The sequence below is a fragment of the Siniperca chuatsi genome, linkage group LG11 (assembly GCF_020085105.1).
Source record: "Siniperca chuatsi isolate FFG_IHB_CAS linkage group LG11, ASM2008510v1, whole genome shotgun sequence".
Lineage (NCBI taxonomy): Eukaryota > Metazoa > Chordata > Actinopteri > Centrarchiformes > Sinipercidae > Siniperca > Siniperca chuatsi.
The window spans coordinates 28,958,307-28,983,996 of NC_058052.1; the positions used below are offsets into that span (position 1 = coordinate 28,958,307).

The 25,690-nt window shown below is 42.7% G+C and overlaps 1 protein-coding gene across 6 annotated transcripts; it reads left to right on the plus strand.

Annotated features, from left to right (window-relative positions):
• Positions 1–145: 145 nt before the first annotated feature.
• Positions 146–25,689, plus strand: nfkb2 (nuclear factor of kappa light polypeptide gene enhancer in B-cells 2 (p49/p100)). Of its 6 annotated transcripts, none has more exons than XM_044213911.1 (25): positions 146–283; positions 521–648; positions 1,338–1,431; positions 4,759–4,798; positions 6,815–6,890; positions 8,642–8,682; positions 11,316–11,414; positions 12,437–12,588; positions 13,324–13,436; positions 14,178–14,336; positions 14,717–14,821; positions 15,461–15,549; positions 16,864–17,002; positions 17,305–17,427; positions 17,636–17,860; positions 18,012–18,153; positions 18,289–18,403; positions 19,297–19,504; positions 19,915–20,084; positions 20,178–20,280; positions 21,529–21,713; positions 21,808–21,883; positions 22,135–22,304; positions 22,450–22,561; positions 23,837–25,689. In XM_044213911.1, the coding sequence occupies exons 3-25, from the start codon at positions 1,415–1,417 to the stop codon at positions 23,902–23,904; spliced, it is 2,727 nt and encodes a 908-aa protein (XP_044069846.1). In that variant the 5' UTR covers positions 146–283; positions 521–648; positions 1,338–1,414; the 3' UTR covers positions 23,905–25,689. The 6 variants fall into 6 exon arrangements, with proteins under 6 accessions (XP_044069846.1, XP_044069848.1, XP_044069847.1 ...); XM_044213913.1 differs by having other exon boundaries at positions 17,305–17,424; XM_044213912.1 differs by having other exon boundaries at positions 277–392.
• Position 25,690: the final 1 nt, after the last annotated feature.

The window sequence follows — 25,690 nt, forward strand, 5'->3', positions numbered from 1 at the left end:
GCACATTACTGACTTCATATAAGCAGCTTTTATTTCCAACCAGTTACCTGACAAAAGTACAAAAACCGACAGAACTAAAAAAAAAAACACTACAAAAGCTACGAAGTGCAAATATCAGACTAAAACTAAAACTAATAAAGTAGGAGCAGAAATAAATGTCGTTTCCCCTCCAGCTAGTTTTATTTTGAAAAGCACAGACAGGAAGTAGTCTGAGGTGTATTGCTGCTGTTCTGACGTTTGATCCAGTTGGGAGTTTTGTCATTTTTCGGGGACAGACAGACAGGTAAGACTCACCTTTAAACGCACTTATTCTAACACAGACCGCCGCTGATCGATAACTCATCGATAACTCATCGATAACTCCGAGCGGGATCTGTTTTCAGTGTTTGCAGGTTCGACCCGTTAGTTTCAGCTTCAGTTAAGATGTTTGTGCCTCACGTTCAGAGGATGCTTTATTACTCAACACATCAGATGCTTTTTATTATTTGTTTTTCATATTTATATTCTTTGTTTTCTGCAGGAAGTTTTCTTATTATTTCTGGATAAATCCTCGAAGGTGGTCGAACTAATCCAGGTTCGCGTCTTCACCTGGATCAGTCGGTCACCTGAGCGCAGGATTTCTGTGATTGAACGGACCTTCACCTGAACGTAAGGAGCCGCCTTTTTAAAAAGTTTAAAAACTACAAAAATATTCAATTAAAGGACCCGTTTTCAGCCTGACGTCATTTATAAACTAACAGTGGCTACTCAAAACTCAAGGTCCACTTACTAGCTTTATGTGGAGCTTTCAGCTGCAGATGGATCTGTTTACATGCAAGCTCATTGGCTGTTATGAAAACCCCCTTGATGACTGAGCAAACTACATCCACTGATGAAGACCATGAGATGCGGTTGAAAAGCTTCAGAAAAAGCTAGTAAGTGGACCTTTTAGTTGGGATCGATTGAGCAAAACTCCAAAGAGATTCGTCCTCAGGGGAGCAGGATACGCGGCTCAGGATAAGCTAGGCTAACAGTTTCCCCCCTGCTTTCAGTCTCTGTGCTAAGCTAGGCTAACAGTTTCCCCCTGCTTTCAGTCTTTGTGCTAAGCTAGGCTAACCACAGAGGTGAAGCACGTGACTCTGAGGGAGTCGGGGAACAGAAGCAGCAGCTTGTTGTTTGTTCAGTCGGGCTGGAAGTTGAGGATTGTCCCCAAGTAATCACCGGGGAGGAGGAGGAGGAGGAGGAGGAAGAGTGGAAATTCCCACTGATGTATTTAGATATGACTCCATCACACACACACACACACACACACTCTCTGAGCTGTGAGTGGTGATTAACTCCTGATTTGGCGTCTGCAGGAAAATCCTAGAAGGAGGAAGAGCAGATCAGCCTCCTCCTGCAGGGAGCCTTCATCGCCTTCATCGCCTTCATCATCATGGCCGGAGCCCTGAGGTACGTCTTCTGTGTTAAAGGCGGAGGAGCGTTTGTGAAGATCTGATGTCTTCGCTCTGGTGAGTCCGGGTGTCCACATATTTGTGGCCATGCAGTGCAATCTGGAAGGCTGCTGGTTTTTAGTGACGTCACATATTAAAGCTCCCGGACGAGCGTTTACGTTCAGAACTGAATCCATCTCCATCCTCCATAAAACATTTGCAAAGTCGGGTTTTCTTTGAAAAAAAAAAACCCAACAAAAGCGAAACCTGCATCGTCTTCCTCTTCGCCGCCGTTGCTGCGCATCTTGTCGCGTTAGCGCCACCTGCAGGTGTGAAACGAACGTCAGCAACGATGGACAAACCCTGCAGAGCTGTGAAAACTAACTTTTAAAGAGTCTGACGGCTGCTGTGTCTCCAGAGGTCTGCGCGCAGGTTCAGGTTCAGGTTCAGGTTCAGGTTCAGACTGTGTCGAGAGGTGTCTCTCAGGTGTGTTTGCTGTGCACAGGTGAGATAATATGGACTAAATAATAACATTATTATCAGACACGAAGTGAAACATGCAGAGCAGAAGCTCAGATAGAAGAAGACATGCAGGCAGGTACATGAGGACAGACTGAGGGCAGTAAGGTGCCATTGAGTGTTAGTGCTGACGGAGCTAATGAACCATTTCTTTACACGAGCGCCAAAACAGCCGTGTGTGCGAACTGATCTGACGTAGAGACGTCCCGAAGACGGTCTGAGGTTTTGGTTTTGTTAAATGTTTCCTGCGTAACGTTAACGTTAGAAGAACAGCTCGGCTCCGCTTGACAGCAGAAGACGCTTGAAGACGGTCTCGCCTGCCCTCCTACGTCGCGTCGGCGTGGATCTGCCGTGAGTCCAACAGCCACGCGGCGACGCGTCGAAGTCATTTGTCGGTCCGAAGCGCGGTGGCTCTCCGTTTCATGTCACTGGGACTGAACCTCTTCGGGTTTCAGACCGTAGATCAAAGTAGATCGAGTAGAAAATAATAAATGATCTGTAGATGAATGGACAATGAAAGACCTGGTAGACTTGGTGGAGTTCTAGTTAACCCTCTCGGTACCGCAGACAGGGAGGAGGCAGACCGCGGATCAGCTGACGGCCTCCTGCCTGAAAGTGCGTTGTGAAAACCAGCAAATGCTGACCAACGCTGTGACTGTTGGCAGCACGGTGCTGAGAAGGATCAGGACCTGGGACCAGCAGGGACCTGCAGGGACCTGCAGGGCCCTTCACAGGAGGGAAGGTGTTCGATCATGACTGTCTCAAACAGTCATGAAGGCGTGGTTAAGACTGTAACCACAAAACTGCAACATCCACGGTTCGAGAGCAGCTGGGAGCCTCGGTTGCGTCTCGTCCCCCCCACTTCCTGTCTGCGTCTCCTCTGTAAGCTGTCCACTCCCTGTAACTTCGCACCATGAGCTCATGTTGAGTTATTTTTCTTCAGAATCAAACTAAATCCAGTCCGTTGCTATGGTTACAGTGCAAACAGCTGATTACGCTCTAACCGGACGCGGAGCTTTAACGTGCGACGGACTGCTGTCAGGTTATTCTTGAGCAAACGATCCCAACGCCTCCTCCAGCTCTGTAAAGTACCGCTGACATGCAAAGTGATGGTTTTTCTGAGAAGCCTGGTTTGAAATAAAGAGAGGGAAGAGCAGTTCTTCTTCTTTGTTGGTGTCAACATGCAGAGGGGTGGGTTTGGTCACTTTCACTCAGGTGTTGTGGGGGAGTTTGTGGCGGAGTCAGAGCAGGTTAATAGAAACTGGCTGACCTGTTTCAGGGAAACAGAAAAGTAAAATCACCTCAGTGGATTCCTGCAGAGGTTAGAGGTCACACAGAAATACCCCGAACCCCAAACTTCCCCCTCGGGTTTTCTCTCCTCTGCCTGCCTCGCTCTTACTGTACCTGCTGTGGGTTTATGTTAATGAGGATCGTCTCGATCTGATTGGCTGCTGTCGTCGAGGGGGCCGTCCCTTCCGCCGGGGACTGGGTTGAAGTTGGGAGAAAGAGACGAATCAGATCAGATTTGAGTCAGATTCTGCCGCGAGGCGCGCTTTTCTGATGTCGTAGAGCCGAGGAGAGACAGGAAGTCAAACTGACGAACCAGAAACCACCAGAAAGACAGAAAGACGAGCAAAGAGGAAGTAAAGACAGGCTGGAGGTCTGAACATGAAACATCAGGTTTGTCTCTGTCTGCTTTAACTCTTCTGCAGTCTGGTCTCGAGTTGTTTCTGTTGAGATTTATTTAACAATTTCTCTTTTCATTTGTTAATTTGTCTTTTAGTCTACAAAATGTCAGAAATAATCCCAGATGTCACTAGCTAGCAGCTCTGCAGTGCTTTGAGCTAAATGCTAACACCAGCATGCTATGTTTAGGTGTTAAATTTAAAGATATAATTTGTTTTCTGTATAAAAAACAAACATAAAACCACGTGTAGTTTTTCCACTTAGTTTTTTCAGCTTTAGAGCTTCTGGTAGGCGGATTTTATTAGCTTTGCACAGAGCCATGCTAGCCGTTTCCCCCTGTTTCCAGTCTTTATGCTAAGCTAAGCTAAGCAGCTGCTGGCTGTAGCTTCATATTTACCGTGCAGACACGAGAGCGGTATCCGTCTGAACATCTGACTCTCAGGAAGAAAACAAATGTTTTTCCTAAAATGTCAAACTCTTTCCAAAGTTTTCTGGACTTTATTTTGGTTGCATGGAAGCACTTCCTGTCAGCAGAGGACAGTTCTTATTTTCTTTGTGTCTTTTTCTGTCCGGGTCTTTAAAGCTTTCCTGGCTCCCTTCATAGAAAACCTTTGCTCCTCAGCGTACTATCAGCTGCAGCACGGTGACATCATCATCAGTAGCCACGCCCCCCCCCCCTTCAGAGCTGATCTGGAATTCTGGGGGTTTTCCTCCGCCCGGCCACTTCCAGGAAGTGACTGAAAACAGGCCTAGGGGAGGGGAGGGGGGGGGTAAAACGACACAGAGACACACAGAGAGAGAGAGAGGGAGAGCAGAGAGAGGGAGGGAGGGAGAAAGAACAACAGCAGAGAAGAAGAAGAGAGAGAGGTGTTGCGTTTGAGCCTCTCTCGTCCGTCGTGAAAGTGAAAGTGCTGCAGGTTTTATTCTGCCGTTCACTTTGTTTATTTGTTGTTTCCTCGTCCGTCGTGTCGGGGACTTTTACACTTCAGCGGCGACAGACGAGGGGAGTCAGGTCAGATACCATGTTTACTACGAACACACACACGTTTCCTCTGTGTGTGTGTGTGTGTGTGTGTGTGTGTGTGTGTAAACTCTGTAAATCAGCTTTAAAGCCTCTAACTGCTGTTTGTTTGTGCCGCAGGATGACTGAAGCTCAGTTCATGAACGTCTACGACAGTGAAGTGAGTCCTCTTCTGTTCAAACATTCACACTGACAGTTTATATTTGTGAGCGCTGTCCTCGACTCAGTAACCTGACAGTTGATGACTTTTTCAGCTAATCGACTGGTTTACTGAGTGTAGGGCTTCCTGTGTCAGGGCTCCTGTAAGGGTCAAAAAGATTTTCTGCCACTGAGAAATTATTTCTACGCAGCAAGATGGATAAAACGGATAATATATTCATTGGAGTAATGACCGTTTAGATGTATTTATGGATAACACGGGGAGCTGCTGCCCGTCATGATGATCTCTGTAATGTTGCCCGGCAGCAGTGTGGTTTCCTTTGTTCTTATTGATTTAAAAAAGTCAGAAAAGGTGAAGAAGGTTTTGAACTTTTTTTAATCAGCCTTTGTAAAGCTGTGAAAGAAACTCAGATCTGTGAATGTGTAGATTTGGCTCCTTTGTTAATTGTTCTCAGCTTCTTTAACCTTATTTCAGTTCTACCTGTTACCAGGTAGAACCTCTGCAGAGGAGGTTCCCAAACTGACCCTGTTAAATCGAGGTCAAAGCTCTTTGTGAACTTGTGATTTTCCAGTTTGAGGAACGTGTAGAAAAGATATGTAGTTCAGAACGTGATGCAAAAGTCACACAAAGAAAAATGAAATGCTTTTGTGAACCTCAGAGTTCCCTCGCTGTGTCTGATCCGTCGGGACAGACGTCAGCAGTTTGCACTGTAATGAAGTGATAAAGAAAAACTGGGAATTTTCTGATTGCTCAGTTTTCTCAACAGAGTTTCAGATTACAAAACTCTGAAAACAAAACGCTGCTCTCGTAGTGTCGGCCTCCAAATCCGCTGGAAAGAAAACATCAACTTAAGTAACAGAAAGTTTATCAGAGCAGCACAACAGTGTAGATGTCCGTCACTGAGTTTGAATCCTGTCTGCAGTCTTTTACTCTAAATTATGCAATCAGAAAAAATTCCAATTTCTGCAGAAGTTGGTATTTTTTAATGATGCAGAGTTAAACTAATTTGCATCTTCAACTTCAAACACAGTGTGGGAGCTTGGAGTTTCAAACAGTTTCCTGCTTTGAATCTGAGCTCAGCTGGTTCTTCCTGTAACTTCACCACGTTCACAACCTTCACGTTTAAATGCAGAGTATTTGACAGACAACAGCCGGCTCTGAAATGTTTCTTTTTATTTGATTTAACCTTTATTTAACCGGGCAAGAGAGGGAGACCTGGCTGCGATGGCAAACAGATAAAACAATACTTAGAAGACTAATATGAGCCAACGGGGCAAACATTAGCAGTAACTGTAGAACTGACAATAGTCTTGAATTCAGCAGGATGAGATGTTATCAGATTCCTCAGAATCTTATTGTCCTTGATTTAAGCTCGTACTGGTGTTATTTTCCTCCCACGGGTGAATACATTCATCTCAAAATGTGTAAAAATCAAGTGCTAAATAAAGAACAGAGTTAACGTGACTAATATTGTGAAAAGGACTTTCACTCTTATTTTCATTTAAATTCCAGTTTGACTAAGCACTTCCTTTGGTCTTTTGATGTTAGAAATGGTGATGAATGTTCTCAGAGCCCAAAGTTTTACCTTCAGGTTGTTAATTTCAAAGTGTCCAGAAACCCAAAGAGATTCAGTGAACAAAACTTCACACCAGACACTCTGGATCCAGATCATGTTTTTGATGAAGAAATGATTCATATAATCAACTAACTGACCAATCAGCTAATAATTTTGATACCTGAGACCAGAGATGTAAAGTGATAACGGATGATTAATGATTCATTCACTACAAGACAACTGTGGAGCCCCCGAAGTCTCGAATGACGACATTTTTTTGTATGTTGTGCGTAAATGTCATCTTTTGGGACCTTGGGGCTCCGTGGAAACCATGAAGATAGATGCTGTAGATGGATTTTGATTGATTCTCTGTGTGATTGATTGTAAGGTGCGTTTACAAACTGGCAAATGTTCTCTTACAGTTTTAGATGCTAAAAACAGTTTTTCTTCTTCTTCTTCAGCTGCAGATGAATTTGATGCCGTACGACTACATTCCCCCAGTGGACATAAAGACTGAACCCTACATACCTGAGACAGGTATGCAGACAGGTGTAACACAGACAGACTTAATTCCAGTTTACTTCCAAAATATTGTCTGTATAGTTTAGATTCATCAGTCAGAACCGTAGCCACTGGTGACTCAGTTCTCAAACCATAATTATGTTTAAATAAATGTCCCAGGTTGATTCTAAATGTTAAAATAACCGATATTTGATTGTCATGCAATTAATCTTTTCTTTCAAATGGCATTCTTTTATTGTTTTATTAGACCATATTTCAAGTCAGCTCCATTTTGTGCCACAGTATTTAAAGCTGAAGAAGACAGTTTACACTGAAGTTTGTACCTCATCTTTATCATTGTTTCCGAAATAATTTACCAGACTTGAGTCGAGCAGATAATCTGTACCAGCGCCCAGGCCTCAGTACTCGTGATCCAGTCCGGTGTTCTCACTGCTCGGCCAGAACTCGTACCTGGAAAAAACATTATCCATATAGATTACTGATGAAGTACCTGGTTCTCCGCTATAATTTACCATTTTCATGTTTACAGCCTGGTACAAAAAACGGTTTTGGTCTCTCTAGTTAATTTCCCCCTTCGTGACATTGTGAGGGAGGTGTGAATTTTTTTATAACTCACCCATTTAAATTATATTAAGGCTTAAAGTTCTGCATAATTAAGGGGCGTGGCCGCTTTGAGTGACAGGTGGGTGCCCTATCTGGTGGCAAGCCGCTAGGTGGTTCAGCAACCCGGCTTATGTAGAACCTTTTGCTTTCTTGAACCTCCAGTGAGTACCTAAAAACCTAGACCTACAAGTATTTAGTAATCCATTACAATACCAACCTCTTGTTTGAGATATTGAAACATGAGCTTAGACTTCTCAAAACCTTCTAGTACCTGACTCACCTGAAGCCCAGACATAATAATTATTTCGAGAACCTCCTAGTACTTGCAAGTTCCTGGGAAACTCTTTGCTGCACTTTCTAGAACCTCTTATTTGCACCTGGAAACATCGGTTCAGCTTTTTCAGGTAAAACCTAGCAACACAGTAACTTATTGAGGCCAACAGTGTCTAGAAACCCAGTCTAGTCTTTTCAGAAGCTTGTGTTGAGTACCTGATAAATGTCCAGAACGTCCGTCAGTATGGTGAAATAAATGGAATTTCTTTAAAACCATACCTGGAAACAAGTAATGGGACATTTTAGAACCTCCCAGACCCTAAAAATCTAGACCTACAATTTTTATAGTCTGCAAGTTCTCATGAACCTGTTCTTACTTAGTTTAAAAGAGGGTCTCACTCTCTAGAACCTCTTTGAGACTACTCAATACCTTTGCTGAGTCCTCAAGTCTTTCTAGAACCTGGCCATGATAGCTGGATAGTATTTTGGGCATTTTTGTGCCTTTATTACAGACAGTTGAGATATTACAGATGCAACAAAGGTAGGAAATCAGACCTACGGTTTTCTCAAAAACAACAGTACCCATCAGTGCTTGGGAAACCCAACCTGAACTTTCTAGTATTCTCTTGTTACAAGAAACAGAGACCACGTTTGTCCACAAACTGTAAATGAACAGTGCCTTGGAATCTAGAGCTACACGTTCTATAATTTACTAGTGGGGAAAACACCTCAATCTACCTTTTTACTAGGTGTAAGTGCTGTAGCTGGTGAAATAGTGAAAGTGGATGGTGACATCCAGAAACCATCAGTCATTGTGACCACTGAATTTTAGGTAGGCATAGTAACAGTTTCTGTTTGTGTCATTAACTGAACTTTTATTTGTGTTTCAGCTCATGGTCCTTACATTCAAATCATCGAGGAGCCCAAACAGGTGAGGCTAATATTTTACTTTTTTGTCTAGTAATTGTACAAACTTACAACCTCACATTTACATTATTGGCATTTAGTTTCTACTCTTACTGTACAAAGTGACTTTCAACAGTACATTCAGTTTGTGGACCAGCTGGGCTAAAAGCAACAAGTAGGAAGAAAGAAACTGTCAGAGATGACAGAGCGTAGAGTTAATATTCATGTGAAGATAAAACAATTAAAATACATTTTTATGTAAAAATATAGAAAGCTTTCTGGACAAAGAATGAAGTATGTGGTGCGTGGATAAAGGTTTCCCACACGGATTAACATTAGGCCCGCTGCTATTTACTGTACATTATCAATATTTATTCTCCAACTGAGCATTGCAATGTCCACTTTTATGCTGATGACACCATTTTGTATGCCATTGGCCCCACAACAAACCAGGCCTTCTCCAGGTTAGTCTGATGACCTCCAGACCTCTTTTATTAATTAATAACTTGTTCTAAACTCCAAAAAGACACAATGTTGGCATTTCAAAAGGGCACAAAGCTGTGATGTTTTTTCTTTGATGATCAGCAGATAGTTTGATGGTAAATTTAGCTTTTCATGCTAAAATCGGTTGGGGCTGAAGACTACAAGTTTGAAAATGAAACAGATCTGTTGGTGTGGAGTTAGAAAGAAGTGAGCTCACCAGACCTCTGCAGCCCGCTGCTCATCTCTGCTGCAGGCTACAGGGTCCAGGCTACATTAGCCGCTACTAGCATAACACACCTGAATCTCACACCCAACTGTCTGCTCTCCAGTTGCATTGTGGGTAATGTAGGCACCAGGTTTCGAACTGTCTATTGTGAGTCCGACAATTTTACAGGAGTGCAATGATAAACTGGAGTATTCTTTAAAAAAAACAAAATGTCTGCATTTCACAAGAACCAAACAGAAGAAACTAAAGATGGAGGACAGCAGTTTGGAATTTTAGTTTTAAGATGAGATACGATAAGACTTTATTGATCCCCGAGAGAAAATTCAGAGTCAGACTGAGAGGTAACAAAACAGATACAGAACTCTTTGAATGAAATGATTTAAGAAAATAAAATAAGAGATTAAAGAAATGAAAGAGGTGACAAATGAATTGTGCAAAAGAGGTAAAGTAGTGCTCCAGCAGCCACGATGTGTGAACTGTATATGTAGTATAAGTATATAGGTATAGCTTTGACTAATAAATACAGTATACTGTATAAGAAATATGTTATATATAATGTGTGTGCAGTATATGTAAGATACACACACTATACAGTTATAATACAATGAAGTAAATATAGTTGGAATGAATATGATAAAACATATAATAATATAATATAAACGCATAATAATAACATGTAGTATAGTGATATAAATAGTATAATGCAATGTACATATGTGTAAATATATAAATAAATATTGTGAAACATGAAGCCAAATACTCGTGTACAAGTGTTGTTGTTTAGGGAGTTTTAGACAGAATGAAGAACAAATGTAAGAACAAAAGGCCTGTTCACCTAAATACACACACACACACACACAAACACACTGTGGTGATTCCCCTCTTCAGGTTGATCCACATGTTACTGTAACAGTCTGTTCCTTTAGTCCAGGGTTTTCCCAACAGTCATATAACAACGTGGGACTGAGTAGCTGAGCTGCAGGAAGTCAGGGAGTTTCTGCAGCTAAAGGTCATGTGACACTGAGTCCTCCGACTGTCTGTATGCAAATCAATCAGTTCTGGTATGAAGAGAAAAGAAGAACCAGGTTTACGCAATCAGTGGATGTACAAACCTGAAATAAAATTACACAAACTGCTTGTTACTGCAGCTGAGTCCGACTTCCTGTGACTCTGTTGTTCTGCTCAGAGGTGTAAAGACGCAAACGGAGAGTGATCAGGACTTTATGATCCTTTATACAATAACAGCAGTCAATGCTATAAGGAACACAAAAACAGGATTAAAACAGACAATTTAAAAATAATACAAACACAAAAAAGTACCCAACAAAAATATAAGATAAAAACTAAAAATCTAAAAATAAAAAAATACATTTTAATGGATAAATAAAATCCTAAAACACATAACTCTATTCTAAAATACCAACCAAATAAAGTAGTTACATAGAAACACAGCGAGATAAGTTTATCATAACTAAAGGTTTTAAACGCACAGAAGGAGATTTCGTAGGTTCCTGAAGTGAAGTCAGACTGAGGCTCGAAGAACTGAACATGAAGACCCCCCTTCAGTCCGAACCCTGAACCACAAACGCCATATTCATGTCTAGATAGCATAATGAGAGAATAGTCAGTCAACTCTGTTAGAGAAAACGCAATAAGAGGTGGAGTTTGTAATGAACAGAGAGCACCATGGGAAACAGAGTCTGCTGTGTTTGCATACGACGGATCCGTAGTCCAGCACAGAAAGAAATGTGGATGATACAGGTTTTATTCTTTCTATAAGAAAACTTAGTATTTCTAAAATAAAAACAGACTTTTATCGATTACAAACCCGAGATGTTTGTCCAGATGAACTCTCGGCGCTCTGATTGGTGGAAGAGTCCAGGAGACACACACACAAAGACGTTATTAACTACCAACCGCTCAGTAAACACGTGTGTTTGTGTTCCCAGAGGGGCTTTCGTTTCCGTTATGAGTGTGAGGGTCCGTCCCACGGAGGGCTCCCAGGGGCCTCCAGCGAGAAGAACAGGAGAACCTACCCGACCGTGAAGGTGAGTAACATCAACAACACTCTGACGACGCTTTCACAACATGTCGACAACCTCGGCTTCATTCCCAGCAGCTACGACGTGCTGTTTGTAGTTGTGAACGTGTTCTTTTGAGCTGCTGCGTGAGCCTTATGTCCACATGAACCCACCCTGCACACTGCCATGCTGACCAAGCACATCGCTTTTACCCTCAACCGACCAACTCTGTGATGATTAAACTGAGGTGAACGTTCGCAAGCTTTCTCATCTCTCCTGTACCATCCATCCCGAATGAATCAGTGTCAAGGCCTCATGGGATACGCTGTTGTTGAATGCTAACAAAATAATAATTATTTTATCTTTGTGAAAAAGACAAGGTGTTAATATATTACTCAATACGTGTTTCTGGAAGACTGACAAAACAAAGCGTCCATGAAGAGATGCTGGTGGAGAGAAGGCAGGTTATATATGATATCATGGCATGGAAAATAGTTAAAGCTGCTCTAATCAATGTTTTGTTTTGTTTTTTACAAATTTAACATTTAATCAAAATGACTGATGTGTAAATGGTGTCGCTCGTAGCTGAGAACCCACAGAGAACCGTCTCCGTCTCCGCAGCTCCACGGAGCCTTTTAGCCTCTTTTAGCTGCTAGTTTTGGTGTTGCAGCACATTTCCTGTCTGGTTCAGTCTCAGTGGTTCTGATGAACTCGCTGAACGCTACCTGCTCAGCAGCAAACAGCAGCCAGACGCAGTCAGAGAGCAGCTGCTGAACATAGCGGAGCATCTAGCTGCTAAAGAGCCGGATGTTTCCAACACAAACTCGCCTGAAGCGTCATGTGACTCTGACACGCCTCCTGATGAAGCGTCATGTGACTCTGTCGCTGCTGGAGGCGGAAATAAGCAGCTGTTTGATCACAAGTTTGACTTATGTTACATTGGTTTATATTGTGACACAGCAAATAAGTTAACAGAAACTCTTCCAGTTTCATTATGACTCAAATCAGAAAAGTGGATCAGCTGTTCCCTTGTTTTCTGTCTGTCTCAGATTAATAACTACGTGGGTAACGCCCGGGTGGAGGTCCAGCTGGTCACCCACTCCGACCCTCCTCGTGTTCACGCTCACAGTCTGGTGGGACGTCACTGCACCGAGAACGGCACCTGCACGCTCGACGTCGGCCCCAACGACCTCATAGCCTCGTCAGTATCCAATCACAGCGCTGCATCTTTACCAACACTTAGATGTATATATAGATATCAAACGGCAGCAGAATCCCCCGAAGCTCCTTTATCGTCACAACAAACAGATGAGGAGTCAGGGAGGAAAGTTTTCATGTTTTTATTCCATCATTCTTTCTGGAGAAAATCTCCAAAGAGGAAGTCAGAATTTTCTTTTTTTAATGGCTCAGGAAACACTTATATTTCTTATACAAACAAATAAAGAGCTAAATGATTCATAACACTGATGATGGAATTCAAACCTTCAGGGGGATTTTATTAAAGAAGTAGGAAAGAGAAGTAGAAGGAAAAAATAAAAACTACAAAATGTCAGAAGGGAACGGGGGAGCTAACCTGCGTTGCTAAATTACTGAAACATTAAAAACAGACAAATGTGACAAACATTATTAATAAATAATAATAATAAAAGAACTATTTCCTCTCAGTGAGTCCAACACCTGTTAGATTAAATTCATAAAACTACTATATGAAGTGGATTTAACTTAATGCATGAATATAGATTGTTTTTAAAAAAACAACATGTGAGTAAATAAAGCGAGACTTTGTCAGGTGTTGTGCTGCAGCTGAAAACCAGCCAAAGACATGAATAAGTATCCAAACAGTTGGAGATATGTGTACATATACACACAGTATATGTGAAATGATGTAAAATGTGAAATAGTGAAATATTCTGTCTGGTGATGTCACTTCCTGTAGCTTCAGTAACCTGGGGATCCTCCACGTGACCAAGAAAGGTGTGGTGGAGGTTTTGAGCCGGAGGCTGAGAGACGAGAGGAAGAGACAGAAAGGAGCTCACTGTCACCTGACAGGTAAGCTCCGCCCCCCCGACTCACCTGTGGACCGGTAGGAACAAACCGTTTGACTCTTCCGATCTCAAAATTCTGATTCAAATTCTCTACTTTCTATTCTCATTATTTTGGCGTCAAAATTCAGATTTACCGTCTCAAACTTTGGACGTAGTTTTGACTTTTGTCTTATTCTCTCATCTCATAAGTTAATATCTCGTGCTTTTGACTCACCTTGAGTATTTTTATACCAAGTTTTCATCTGTTGGTGTAAATGTTCGTCCATACCTGCCTGACCTCCGCTCAGGTGAGCAGCTTCGTCCTGCACAGTTTGAACGTTTTAAACGTGTCGTCGTGTTTGCTTTGAATTGTTTTAGGCCCGTATTGATCGAACACCTGTTTTTAGTTTTATTCTTTTATTTCAGCGTGTGATTTTGTGGTTTATATTTTTGTTGTTTTGGTTCGGGGGCCGTATTGTATGCAGCGTCTTTTGTAGATCCAACAATAAATCACATTTTTTTTAAAATGGCATTAGATCAGGATGAGACGCGGATAAAAAAACGCAGGTTAAACAGTGATGTGGACAACCGGTGACAGGAATGAAAACCTGTAAATGCTGATTCTGCTCTCACGACAGATGTGAAGGTTTAGACTGTGGACACAAACGCAGAACAAAGACCTGATTTGTCCCAATCTCCCCAGAGACAGAAGCGTAAAATAACTGTCTCAGGTGCGTCTGACGCTCTGCTGTCTGTCCTCCTCCAGATGCAGAGGAGATCTCCATCCTGAAGGAGGCCAAGGAGCTGGGGAAGGTGATGGACCTGAACATCGTCCGGTTAAAGTTCACCGCCTACCTGCAGGACAGCAACGGAGGGTTCACCAGAGCGCTGAAACCCGTCGTCTCCAACCCCATCTACGACAGCAGTGAGTCCCAGCATCCCAAAATCTCACCTTTTACTGATGGAGATCTGCATGGAAGAAAAAGGATTTACTGTCTTTAACCATCCGATGTTTCTCAGGAATGAGGACGTTTAAAAAGGAAGCTGCTTTGAACTCAAGCTGAAGTGAAATGTTTGCACGGTTTAAAGGCTTTTAGTCTCAGTAGTTTGAGTTTCTCTGACTGAATGTGTCTGAGGAAAGTACTGATGTTCCCGACGCTCAGTTATCAGTTCCACGTTTGTCTTTTGCAAGTAAGAAGCAGTCCGTGCGTCCACCCGACTCTGTCACGGTGAATGAGTGGAGGACGAGTAAACGACGGATTCATATAATGAACCATCAGAAATCTGTTTGTGTTTCACCTGCAGAATCTCCGAACGCCTCCAACCTGAAGATCTCTCGGATGGATAAGACGTGCGGCTCGGTGCTCGGAGGAGACGAGATCTTCCTGCTCTGTGACAAAGTCCAGAAAGGTGAAAACATTTGATTTGATTCCACGTGTCAATAAGACTTCATAGTGTGCGCCGGCGTCAGCTCGGCTCTGTTACTGCAGAAACAGAGTGAAGCCGCCTGCTGTGCTACAAGTTAAAGTCCTGCATTCAAAACTTTACTGGAGTAAAAGTACAAAAGCATCAGCATCAAAATAAACTTAAAGCACCAAAGTCAAAGTGCTCGTTATGCAGAATAATATATATTCTAATTATTGCTGCATTAATGTGTTGATCACTTTAAAGCTGCAGCTGCTGAAGCTGGAGCTCGTTTTACTTTATATTCTGCTGGTAGTTTAATCTGTAATATTACATCATTTATTAGTGGATTATATTTAGTTTTAATCTGAATCTGCAAAGTAACAATTTATAAATGTAGTAGAATTAAAAAGTACAATATTTCCTCTGAGATGTAGCGGAGCAGAAGTATGAAGTAGCAGAGTAAAGCGCCTGTACATGGACTTCCCACCGCTGGCTGGCGTAATTATTGTTGGTGTAACATCAAGCACTAAGCTGGTAGCGGATAAAGACTTATTATCTGTTTATTTTATGCTTCTGATTATTATTTTACGGTCTCTGAAGCTGGAGAAATGTCCCATCATGCATCTGTGCTGCTCCTTACAGACGACATTGAGATCCGTTTCTACGAGGAGGACGACGAGGGAGGCTGGGAGGCGTTCGGTGACTTCTCACCCACAGACGTTCACAAACAGGTACAGAGCCGGGTGTGTGTGTGTGTGTGTGTGTGTGTGTGTGTGTGTGTGTGTTAATAAGTCTCACACACCCTGTCTGTCAGTGACATCAAGCAAGTGATAATTGTTTTGGAACAGACAGAATAACAACCAGCAGCCATCTTTTATCTGAGCTGAACGGGGGAATTCCTTCAAACTGTCTATACACACACACACACACACACACACACACACACACACACACACACACACACACACACACACACAGGTACACCACACACACACACACAAACTTTTTTTAAACATCTTATCTGATTAAACATTTCAGAATCAGCTTTGTTGCGTTTTATTATGTGAACAATTTACAGGAAGCTGGAAACAGACAAACAGCTAAAAACAAGGACAACTAAACTGAGCAAAGAGAGAAAATATCTGTATAATATATAATATTGTATAAAAAGCAACGATGACCAACAACATACAGGGTCTACGTACGAGAGTCTGAAAGGTGGAAACAAACAGAGTGCAAAGAATAAATATTGTAACGTAAGATATTACTTTATTTACATGAAGTGAGTCACGTACAGTATGTGCATGTGCAGGATTAATATTTGGCAGTAATATGTACATACATGCTCTTTAAATAACGATGTTCAGAAAGAAATTGAACTCGTGTAGCACGTTTTGTGAAAGGTGTCTGCTTCTGCAGCCACACGTTTCACTTTGAATTCACTTTTTTAAATGTGGAGTCTGAACTCGATGCTTTCCCGCAGCCTTTGTGAAACCTCACTGCTGAGATCATCTGTGCAACGCCAAATCTAAATCTCACTGATCCTTGTTTAAAGCCATATTTGTTTTCCTCTGGTAGTCCATCTGTGCTCCTGTGTCTTTAAGCCTTAAGAAAATCCGATTTTCTTAAAGCAAAAACTAACCGATGTGGTGAGAGTGAGAGAGTTTTTTACTTGTTTCCAAACAAATGAAGAGATGAATTCAAACTAAGCTTAAGGTTAACAACTTGAGCACAGGATAATCACATGAACAACTCAACAGTTAAACCGTCTGAACTGTGAGTTTGAAGACGGCCGATAAGAATTTGAGCTTTAAAGTTAATTCTTGACCTTTGAAACAGAATTTAAACCAAATAAACTTATTTAAAGGTCCACTTACTGGCTTTTACCGGAGCTTGCAACTCCATCTATGGACCTAAATTCATGACTCAGGAAACTAGCCTTTGTGCAGCAGAATTATAACACAAACTGTGGTTTAATGCAGGTTTAAAGTTAATCCTGATTGGTTGTCAGTGTTACTCATACATCCTGTCTTCTGTCTCCTCAGTATGCCATCGTGTTCAAAACGCCGCCGTATCACAGCGCAGAGATCGAGCGGCCCGTCACCGTCTTCCTGCAGCTGAAGAGGAAAAAGGCCGGCGACAGCAGCGACCCCAAACAGTTCACCTACATACCACAGGTCCAAGGTCAGCCACCGCACCAACATCGCTGCATTCGTGTAACAGATGGAACAAATACACAGATAACCTGTAAATCCCCAGGAAGACGTGTTTTTGGGGTTAAAGGTTTCGGGGTTTCCCTCAGTGGAAACAGTTGCCATGCAGCGAGTTTCAGTCCTCTCCTACTCACTCAGATGTTTATAATGAAAACAAAAAATGAAGTAAATTTCAGGCGAAGAAAACGTGTTTTCGGCTTCTGTTCTGCTTTTATTACCTTTTACATTTCCGATCTTTCTTCCCCCTTCCTCTCCTCTCCTGCTCTCTTTCAGACAAAGAGGAGGTGCTGAGGAAGAAGCAGAAGCCGCTGCCTCACTATGACCCCTGGAGAGGAGGAGGAAGAGGAGGAGGAGCTGCGGGATTTGGAGGAGGAGGAGCTGGAGGAGGAGGAGGAGGTAGAGATTTTAACTTTCTGAAAGGATAGGAGCCTTAGGAGTGGGGATTTCCACATTTCAACACTAATAAGAAAAATGTAATGTGCTTTTTATATGAACATACGATGTTTGTGTATAGTCATACAGAAGATTATGAAGATTATTGTATAATGTCGTTTAGTTTTCTGTCACACTCGGAGTTCACTGTGGACTTTGTTTCCTTCTGCAGGGTTCCAGTTCAACCAGCAGATGAATGGAGCAGGAGGAGCAGGAGGAGGAATGGGAGGAGTTTTCTTCACAGGCTTCGGCGGAGGGGCAGGGGCTCAGATGTCAGGCTCCGCCCCTCAGACAGGGGTTACCCAGCAACAGCCAGACGGACAGACGGGAGGACAGACAACAGGACAGACAACAGGACAGACTGGCTCGCCACTACAACAGCAGCTGTATCAGATTGGTAAGATATTGCATTAAAGGGAAGTCCTTTTACACGTTACCATAACAACATGTTCTTATTGTTTGCAGATGATGTCACCCTGTTCGTGTACATGCTCAAATTTAATATTTGATCTCCTCTCTTTTTAAAAAGTCCTGCTTTGTGTTTCCAGCTGCCACCCTCCACAGCAGAGCCTCTCAGAGCGCCAGACAGACCGCTGCTGCCCTGCTGCAGTACTGCAGCACCGGGGACGCCCGGGTCCTTCTGGCAATCCAGAGACACCTCTGTGGCGTCCAGGACGGCAACGGAGACACGTGAGTTTTTTTTAAACTTCATTTTATTACTTTTTTTGTCCTACAAGCTGGCTGAGATGACGCCACAACCAGAAGGATCAACATCGAAAAGACATACATGTCTGAATTGATGTTGTGTTTTTTGTTTTCCCACAGTCCTTTGCACCTGGCCATCATCCATCAGCAGACAGGTGTGATCCAGCAGCTGATCCACACTCTGCTCAGCAGCCAGCAGCAAAACATCCTCAACACAGCCAACCACCTCCGACAGGTAGCTAACTCATCTTAGCAACGCGAACCACCCTGTGTCTTAACACAGTACTCATGTCAACAAAGCTAACAACCTCTAACAGGCAGCTAACTCCTTGCTAACTCACCTCAAAACAGGTAACTCACCTTCAACAGGTAGATAATTTCTAACTACCTCATCTCTCAACATAATAATCTACCATAATTCATGCAACTAATTTACCATAATACAGCTAACTACCTTCAACTAGTTGTGAACTCGAGGTCAGCTCACCTCAACACAGCAAACCACCTCAAATAGGTTGTTAACTGCTTGTTAACTCACTTAAACACAACTAACTTCCTGCAACAGGTAGCCAACGCTAGTTTACTTACCTGAACAGAGCTAACCACCTTCGACAGGTAACTAACTTCTTGCTAACTCTTACAACAATGCTAACAGCTTCCACAGGTGGTTAACTCCCATTCAACCTGTATCTGGACACAGTAATCTGCCATAATTAATCCAAATGATTTACCTCAATATATCTAACTACCTGTAACAGGTAGCTAACTCCTAGTTAACTCCTCTCAACAAAATTAACCACCTCTGACAGGTAGTTAACTCCTCGCTAACTCACTTCAACACAGCAATGTACCAAAATGAATCCAACCAACTCACTACAATACAGCTAACTACTTCTGACAGCAGCCCAACAAACCAAAACACCTCTGGTAACTAGTTCATAGCTAATTCATCTCTCAACCTTGACTAATCCCAACTCACCACAGACAGGTAAATATCTACAGGTGGTATCCTCACGCAGCTAATCGCTTGACACAGGTATCTACTGTAAATCCCTCTCTCCCAGGTAACTTATAAAACCAACCATCTTACCTGACCACTAACTCCTTCACCTCCTGTTGTCTCTGCAGACTCCTCTCCACCTGGCGGTGATCACCCGGCAGGTGAAGGTGGTGGAGGTGTTGCTGAGGGCGGGGGCTGACCCCAGCCTGCTGGACAAAGATGGCCGCAGTCCCCTCCACCTGGCGGCGCTGGCCGGAGACAACGCCACACTCCGCCCCCTGCTGGCTCACCTGGGGGAACGTCACGCTCACCTGGTCAACACCCCTGACTACCACGGTGAGCCACAGATTTTATTAAAACTAACCATGTGAAATATTTTCCAGTTACTGCAATACTTTTCCTAAAAATAACAAATGACATTATTAGCTGTATTTTAGTCTCTCAGATCTCTTTCTACATAAACTGTGTGTACGTTCGATACAGGAAGGCAAGTCATTTATATAATTGTTTAGAGCGCACGTTGGGCCATTATAATAAGTATGAAATAATAACAAATGTTTATTGTATTCAGAACTGTAGCCCAGGACATTAGGGACATAATGAGAAACCGAAATGGAAAAGGCTCTACATTAATCTGATGCAAAGATATTCGGGTGGCTGCTGACACTGCTGAGTGTTAGAACATTTTATATGGTAACTTTTGAAGCCGGTATGTGAAGTATCACCTGTATTTCACGCTGTCCCAGGTCTTCATCCTCTCCACCTGGCGGTGAGGAGGGACGGCGAGCGCTGCCTCCGTCTGCTGGTGGAGGGCGGAGCCAAAATCAACGCACCTGAGCAGAAGAGTGGAAACACCGTCCTCCACCTGGCCGTCAGAGAGAACCTGTTCAAGGTGGCCTGCACACTCATCACAGAGGTACGAGACTCACACACACACACACACACACACCTGTACACCTACTCATCAGCGACATCACAGTGTCACTCACTCCGTTTGTGTTGTTTACAGTTGAAGGCGGACGTCAACGCGTGCACGTTTGGAGGAAACACAGCTCTCCACCTGGCAGCCAGTCTGGGCTCACCGACGCTCTGCTCCATGCTCGTCGCTGCAGGTGAAACACACAGACCGAGAGTATGGAGGCAAATAAACGACGAGTGAAACTAAACTAAGTTCGTGAAGTCAACATTTGTGAGCGACAGCAGGGATTTTCTCTCTGATGCCCCAGCTGACATCATGTGGTCAGTTTGACCTGGAGGTGAAGTGTTGAAGTGAGGCGTTAACGAGGGGTTAGATGTGCTGAGGTGAGTTGGCTTGGAGTCAGTCTGACGACGATTTAGCCTCGGGGGGCAACGGCCCCGGGGTTTCCGGTGTAGCCAGCGGAGATCCGGATAGCGGGCCAAGGCTTCTTCTTCCGTGCGCCGGTCGTTGTTTACAGTCCGATTAGGAACTTGAGACGCGAGAATGGTAATCTCTAAACCGGAATGTAGATACATTTAAAAAAGAAAAGCTAATAAAAAGCTAAATCGTCGTCAGACGATAGCCGATTGCATTTCAGCCGATGCGTTCTGCCTCCCTTTTGCTTACCTGCACGCAACCAAAGCCCGCTCGAACGTGGCTACAAATGGAAACCAGAACGCTTCCGAAACCAAAATCTGGTCCCAGCCTGCAGATATCTGTTTACGGAGATTAGCTTGGAGTTAACACACGTTGGAGGTTGTTAACTGTATTATAATAAATGAGTTGCATGAATTATGGAAGATGAGTATGTTGAGAGATGAGGAATGATCTACCTGGTGAAGGTAAGCTCACTGTTGTGAGGAGAGTCAGCTGTTAGCCGTGTTGAGTTAGAATAAAAGCAGAGACAGAAGCAGTTTTCAAACACCAGATGGAGAGAAAGCAACAGTCGACAGCTGTGTTTTAAAAATCTAAATGTGTTGACAACTAAAGTCCCAGTTCATATGTTGGTAGATTAACTAGTTTTAAGGTCGTTTTCAGTCTCTCAGACATAAAGTGTGTCTATTTTTGCGCACTTAAACAGCTTTCGAGCAGATTTCCACTGACTTCACTGAGCGTGACCGGACGCTCCAAACTGACCGTGCTCTTATGAATCTTATGAGCCTCCACACTCTCAAATGTGTAACTTGCAGACTGAATAGTAAATTTGTTTTGTGCTTCTGTTCTCTGTGTAAGATACAGACCCACCGAGGACATAAAGAAACCTGAAATGAGCTAAATCACATCTTTGAAGTGTCTGTTTACATATTTGTGCCGAATCAGAGGAAAAGCTTCAGTCCTACGACGTTCAATAGAAATAAAGACATAAACGTACCCGAGTGACTAAATGAAGGCTGTTCTTCAGGCGCTGATAAGAACGTGGAGAACGACGAGCCGCTCTTCTTCAGCTCCTCTTCAGAAGAAGAGCAGGACGAAGATGAACCGATCAGAGAGGAGGTCAAAGAGCGAGGGGCCGCCTCACAGCCAGTCAACCCTCGCAAGAGACCTGCGGGAGGACACACCCCTCTGGACCTCGCTAAATGCCAAAAGGTAACTGAGTTATCCCTTCAAAATAAAAGTAAAGGGCATAATAACGCTACAGAATCAATCTGAAGACAAAGATGATAACGTCTCCTCTCCGCAGGTGAGGAACCTGTTAAACTCCAGACAGAGTCCGAAGTCGAGTCGTCACAGCAGTAAGAAGATGAAACCGAGTGAAGGTTCGTTATTCATCAGTCCACCTGGAGTAACCCGACACTCTCGTGCTGAACTTCCTCTGCGCTGAATTGAAGCTCGCTGAGAAACAGAAACAAAGTTCAAACTAAAGCTAACAGGAAGAAAGACGCTGTTTTTCATGTTTGATCTTGTGCAAGTTAACAACAACATTGCAGATAAAGTCGGTAACTAACGAAGGGAGAGGAAGCAGAGAAATCTTGACTCGTAAAGTAACAAACCCGTGTCTGCGTTGCAGAGGTGGAGGCTTCGGGGCTGGACGAGGACACGCTGTCCCGGCTGGTGGAGGTGCTGAGCGTCGGAGACGTTCCCTGGAGGAAACTGGCGGAGAAGCTGGGGATGATGACGCTGACTCACCTGTACCTGGACAGTCCAACGCCCTGCCAACACCTGCTGCAGCACTACAAGGTAACACGTCCGCTACAGCCAATCAGCTGTCTGCACAGGATGTGATACGCTTCCATTGTATCAGGTTTCACACTCTTTTTACACTTTGTCGACGGAGCGCGGTACAGCGTCACCTGTCTGATGACCCGCGTCTGTTTGTGTGCAGCTGGGTGGCGGTCCGGTCGAAGGTCTGGTTGAAGCTCTTCAGTCTCTCGGTCTGACAGAAGGAGTCCGACTGCTGAGAAACACCGAGCTACGAGACGACAAACACAGCACAGGTAACACACACGCAGTCGTGTTTATTACATCCACTTACATTCATTTCCCGGAGACTTACCCTAACCTTAAACCCTTCACCCTAAAACTTAATGATTTACATTACGGGGACTTGCATTTTGTCCCCATAAGGAAGGTGAGTCCCCACAATGTGACTGTGTAAACAGATTTATGTCCCCACAACTTTAGTAATACCCGCACACACACAAAGAAAATGAAAACCCTCCAGAGTCCGGCTTCATTTTGGTTAATATTTGACCACCTTCTCTGCATCCATGTTTGTCTTCGTTTAGCAGCTTTTAAACGGTCCTTATATATTCACTGTGGCCTTTATTTAAAGGCGGGGTCAGCGATTCTAATCCAGTTTGTCAGATTCTGCGAATCTCTCCTCGCGGTGCGCTAGCTGTCCGCTAGCTGTGCGTTCAGTGCGAGCGCTGAAAAACCCTCCGGTGTTTGTACTCAGCCCCGGCTCTGTAAACGGGAAACTAACAAACACTGTTCCAGCCACGATTTGTGTGTCAGGTGACGTTAAACGACTGACCATCAGTTGACTTTCTAGTTTGCCAAGATCTGCTGCTGTTGTGATGTTAGCTGTAGCAGCAGGAGAGTTGTGAGCGTCGCTGTCTGGAGCTGCTGTGATCGCTCTGGGAAACCGTCTCGTCCTCTCTGGCTGTTAGCTTCGCAGCAGCAGCTGTAGCGACAGTTTGCTAACCCGCAACCTAGCTAAACTAACCTACAACCTAGCTAAGCTAACCCTCAACCTAGCTAACGTTAGTTACATTACTTGCTGTGTCATTGTTCGCTCTTTGTCATGGTTTTAGATTTCTACACAATCGCATTCTCCACCTTTTAAGTACAAACTCAGTTTTCTCATTTTGCCAATTTTAATAAAGTATAAAGCTGCCAGGAACCCCAAAAAAAACTAATCTTTAGTGATAATCAATCAACATATTAATATTGAACAGTTCAAGTTGCTAAAAAACATTGTTTCACTGTTTATACACACAAAAACAGTGCGTACAATGTAAGAAAATAAAACTATAAAAGTCTGTTTACATGTAAAGTGATTTCATTCCAACACGTTTTTGCGCCTTTTTCATTGAAAGTCTGTAATTCACAGATTTCAGCTTGTTTCTACATGACGTATAAATAAAGTTTTGTCACTATAAATAAAGTTGCTGTAAATAAAACGTGCTCAGTGGATTCACAGATAAGTAGACGGTTCTGATTCAAACTGCAGCCACACTCACCTTATTCATGTTTTTCTGTCCAATCAGACGCCACGGTCGACAGCGGCTTCGGCAGCCAGCCAATGGAAGCTGAGCCGCCTGAGGCCAATCAGTGACGAGCAGGAAATAAAATCCCATCTTGAGCAGCTTCAGGAGCGTCATCTCATCCTGCATGAACCAGAACTCTGCAGAACTGGACTTTAATTTGCAGAATAACCTCCAGCAGAGTCGGACTCTGATGTTTGTTTACCTGCAGAGGAGACGAGCGCTGCGTTCCAGGTGCACACGGACACCGTAAACAGGAAGTTGTACTTTGGTTTTTATCAACATGTTACAACACAGAAGTCACCAAAAAAAAAAAAAAGGCTTTTAAAAATGAATTTAAGAACATTTTGTTAAAGAAAATACAAACAGCAGGTTTTAAATGAATTATTTCCCCATGAGGCTTCATTGAAATGAAAGTGTTTTGTTCCTTTCTACTTCATAAATGTCCTTTTTTAATTAATTTATATTTTGTTTTTGTGTTCTCTTTAAATAGAATTGATTTCAGTTTATTTCTGCGCGTTGTGTGTCGTCTAACGGACCATCTGGAGTCCTCGAATTTCACCAAACAACACCTTGAAAGTACTTAAATTCGCCATCCCAGACAAAGTTGGAATATAAGTCTGCTACAGAGAATTATTTTTAGGATTTTTCAACTATCTGTTGAACATTTTATTATTAATTCAAGAAAGTGAAAGTGGATCTGAGACGTGTTTGAGGATGAACATTAGACGTAAATCTGTGTTGTGTTTACAAAGTGTGTGTTGACTTGTTGTTACCTGAAGAGCTGATCTGCTTCTTCAATCTTGTGGGAAAGTGAAATTTCCAATTTTCTGTCCGATCTGGAACGCAGCACGTCTCACCTGTCTTTAGTGTGAGCAGTGACATCATCAGAGCAGGTTTACAAGAGTTCAAATGTTACTCACCTGTTAGCAGTTTCTCTGTATCAGTTCGCGGTGCCTCGTTTATCTCTCCAGTCAATGAAAATGAGACATTTTATGGAAGCCCACTGATGCCAGGAAGAAAAAGATTTAAAATGTTATTAATGACAAAAATAAAAAATACTCATTGTAAGTAAAAATGACGTGTGAAGTCATTAAATTATGAGATAATTCTGACTCTGTCAGAATATTTCAGTCAAAATTAAGAAATAGTAAATCAAACTATCACCATTTGGACTTAAGTGAACAATCTTTAATTATAAAGTTTAAATTTGGGCTTTTTTTTGGGGTCAAAATTATTGACAGTAAGTCAAATTAAAATGATAAAAAAAAGTCAAAATTATAAGACACTGTCATGATTATCCTTTTTGAATTTTATATTTATTTTGACTATTTAACAATTTTGATCTGGAGATACATTTTTAATATTATGACGATTTAGACTGTTAATAACGAGACATTAAATCAAAACTATAGATCTAAAACCTACATTTAATAATTTTGACTTACCTGGAGTGTTTTTTGTTTTGGAATAACAAGTTCTACATTTCTTAAATGTTCTCTCTCCTGAAACCCAAAGTGTTTTGAACGAAAGAGAAACAGTTAGCGGGCTGTGCAACACGAACACGTTAAGAATGTGTCGAGTGTTTTATCGATGAGGATTAATCATCCTTCTTTCTCCGTTATTTTCAGAAAAGGCGTTGTGCTTTATGTAGTAAAGTTTCACTTTCACTTTGTCGAATCTCCATTAGAGTCCAGTAGAGGCTGTCTGTGTGTTTACTAATACTGTGTATTCATGTGGTTTCTCTTATTCAAACAGCCTGGAAATGAAATATTTAATCAGCATTTAACGAGACGCAAATGCTGCACTGTTGAGGTTTCTGAAACTTTGAATAAAAATGACTCTCAGACCTCCGAG

Bases quoted from the DNA above. Each gene is read 5' to 3' on its own strand.
- nfkb2 (XM_044213911.1), top strand. The intron at 11,415-12,436 runs GTGAGTAACATC...TGTCTGTCTCAG, and splicing joins GAACCTACCCGACCGTGAAG to ATTAATAACTACGTGGGTAA. The intron at 20,085-20,177 runs GTACGAGACTCA...TGTTGTTTACAG, and splicing joins CCTGCACACTCATCACAGAG to TTGAAGGCGGACGTCAACGC.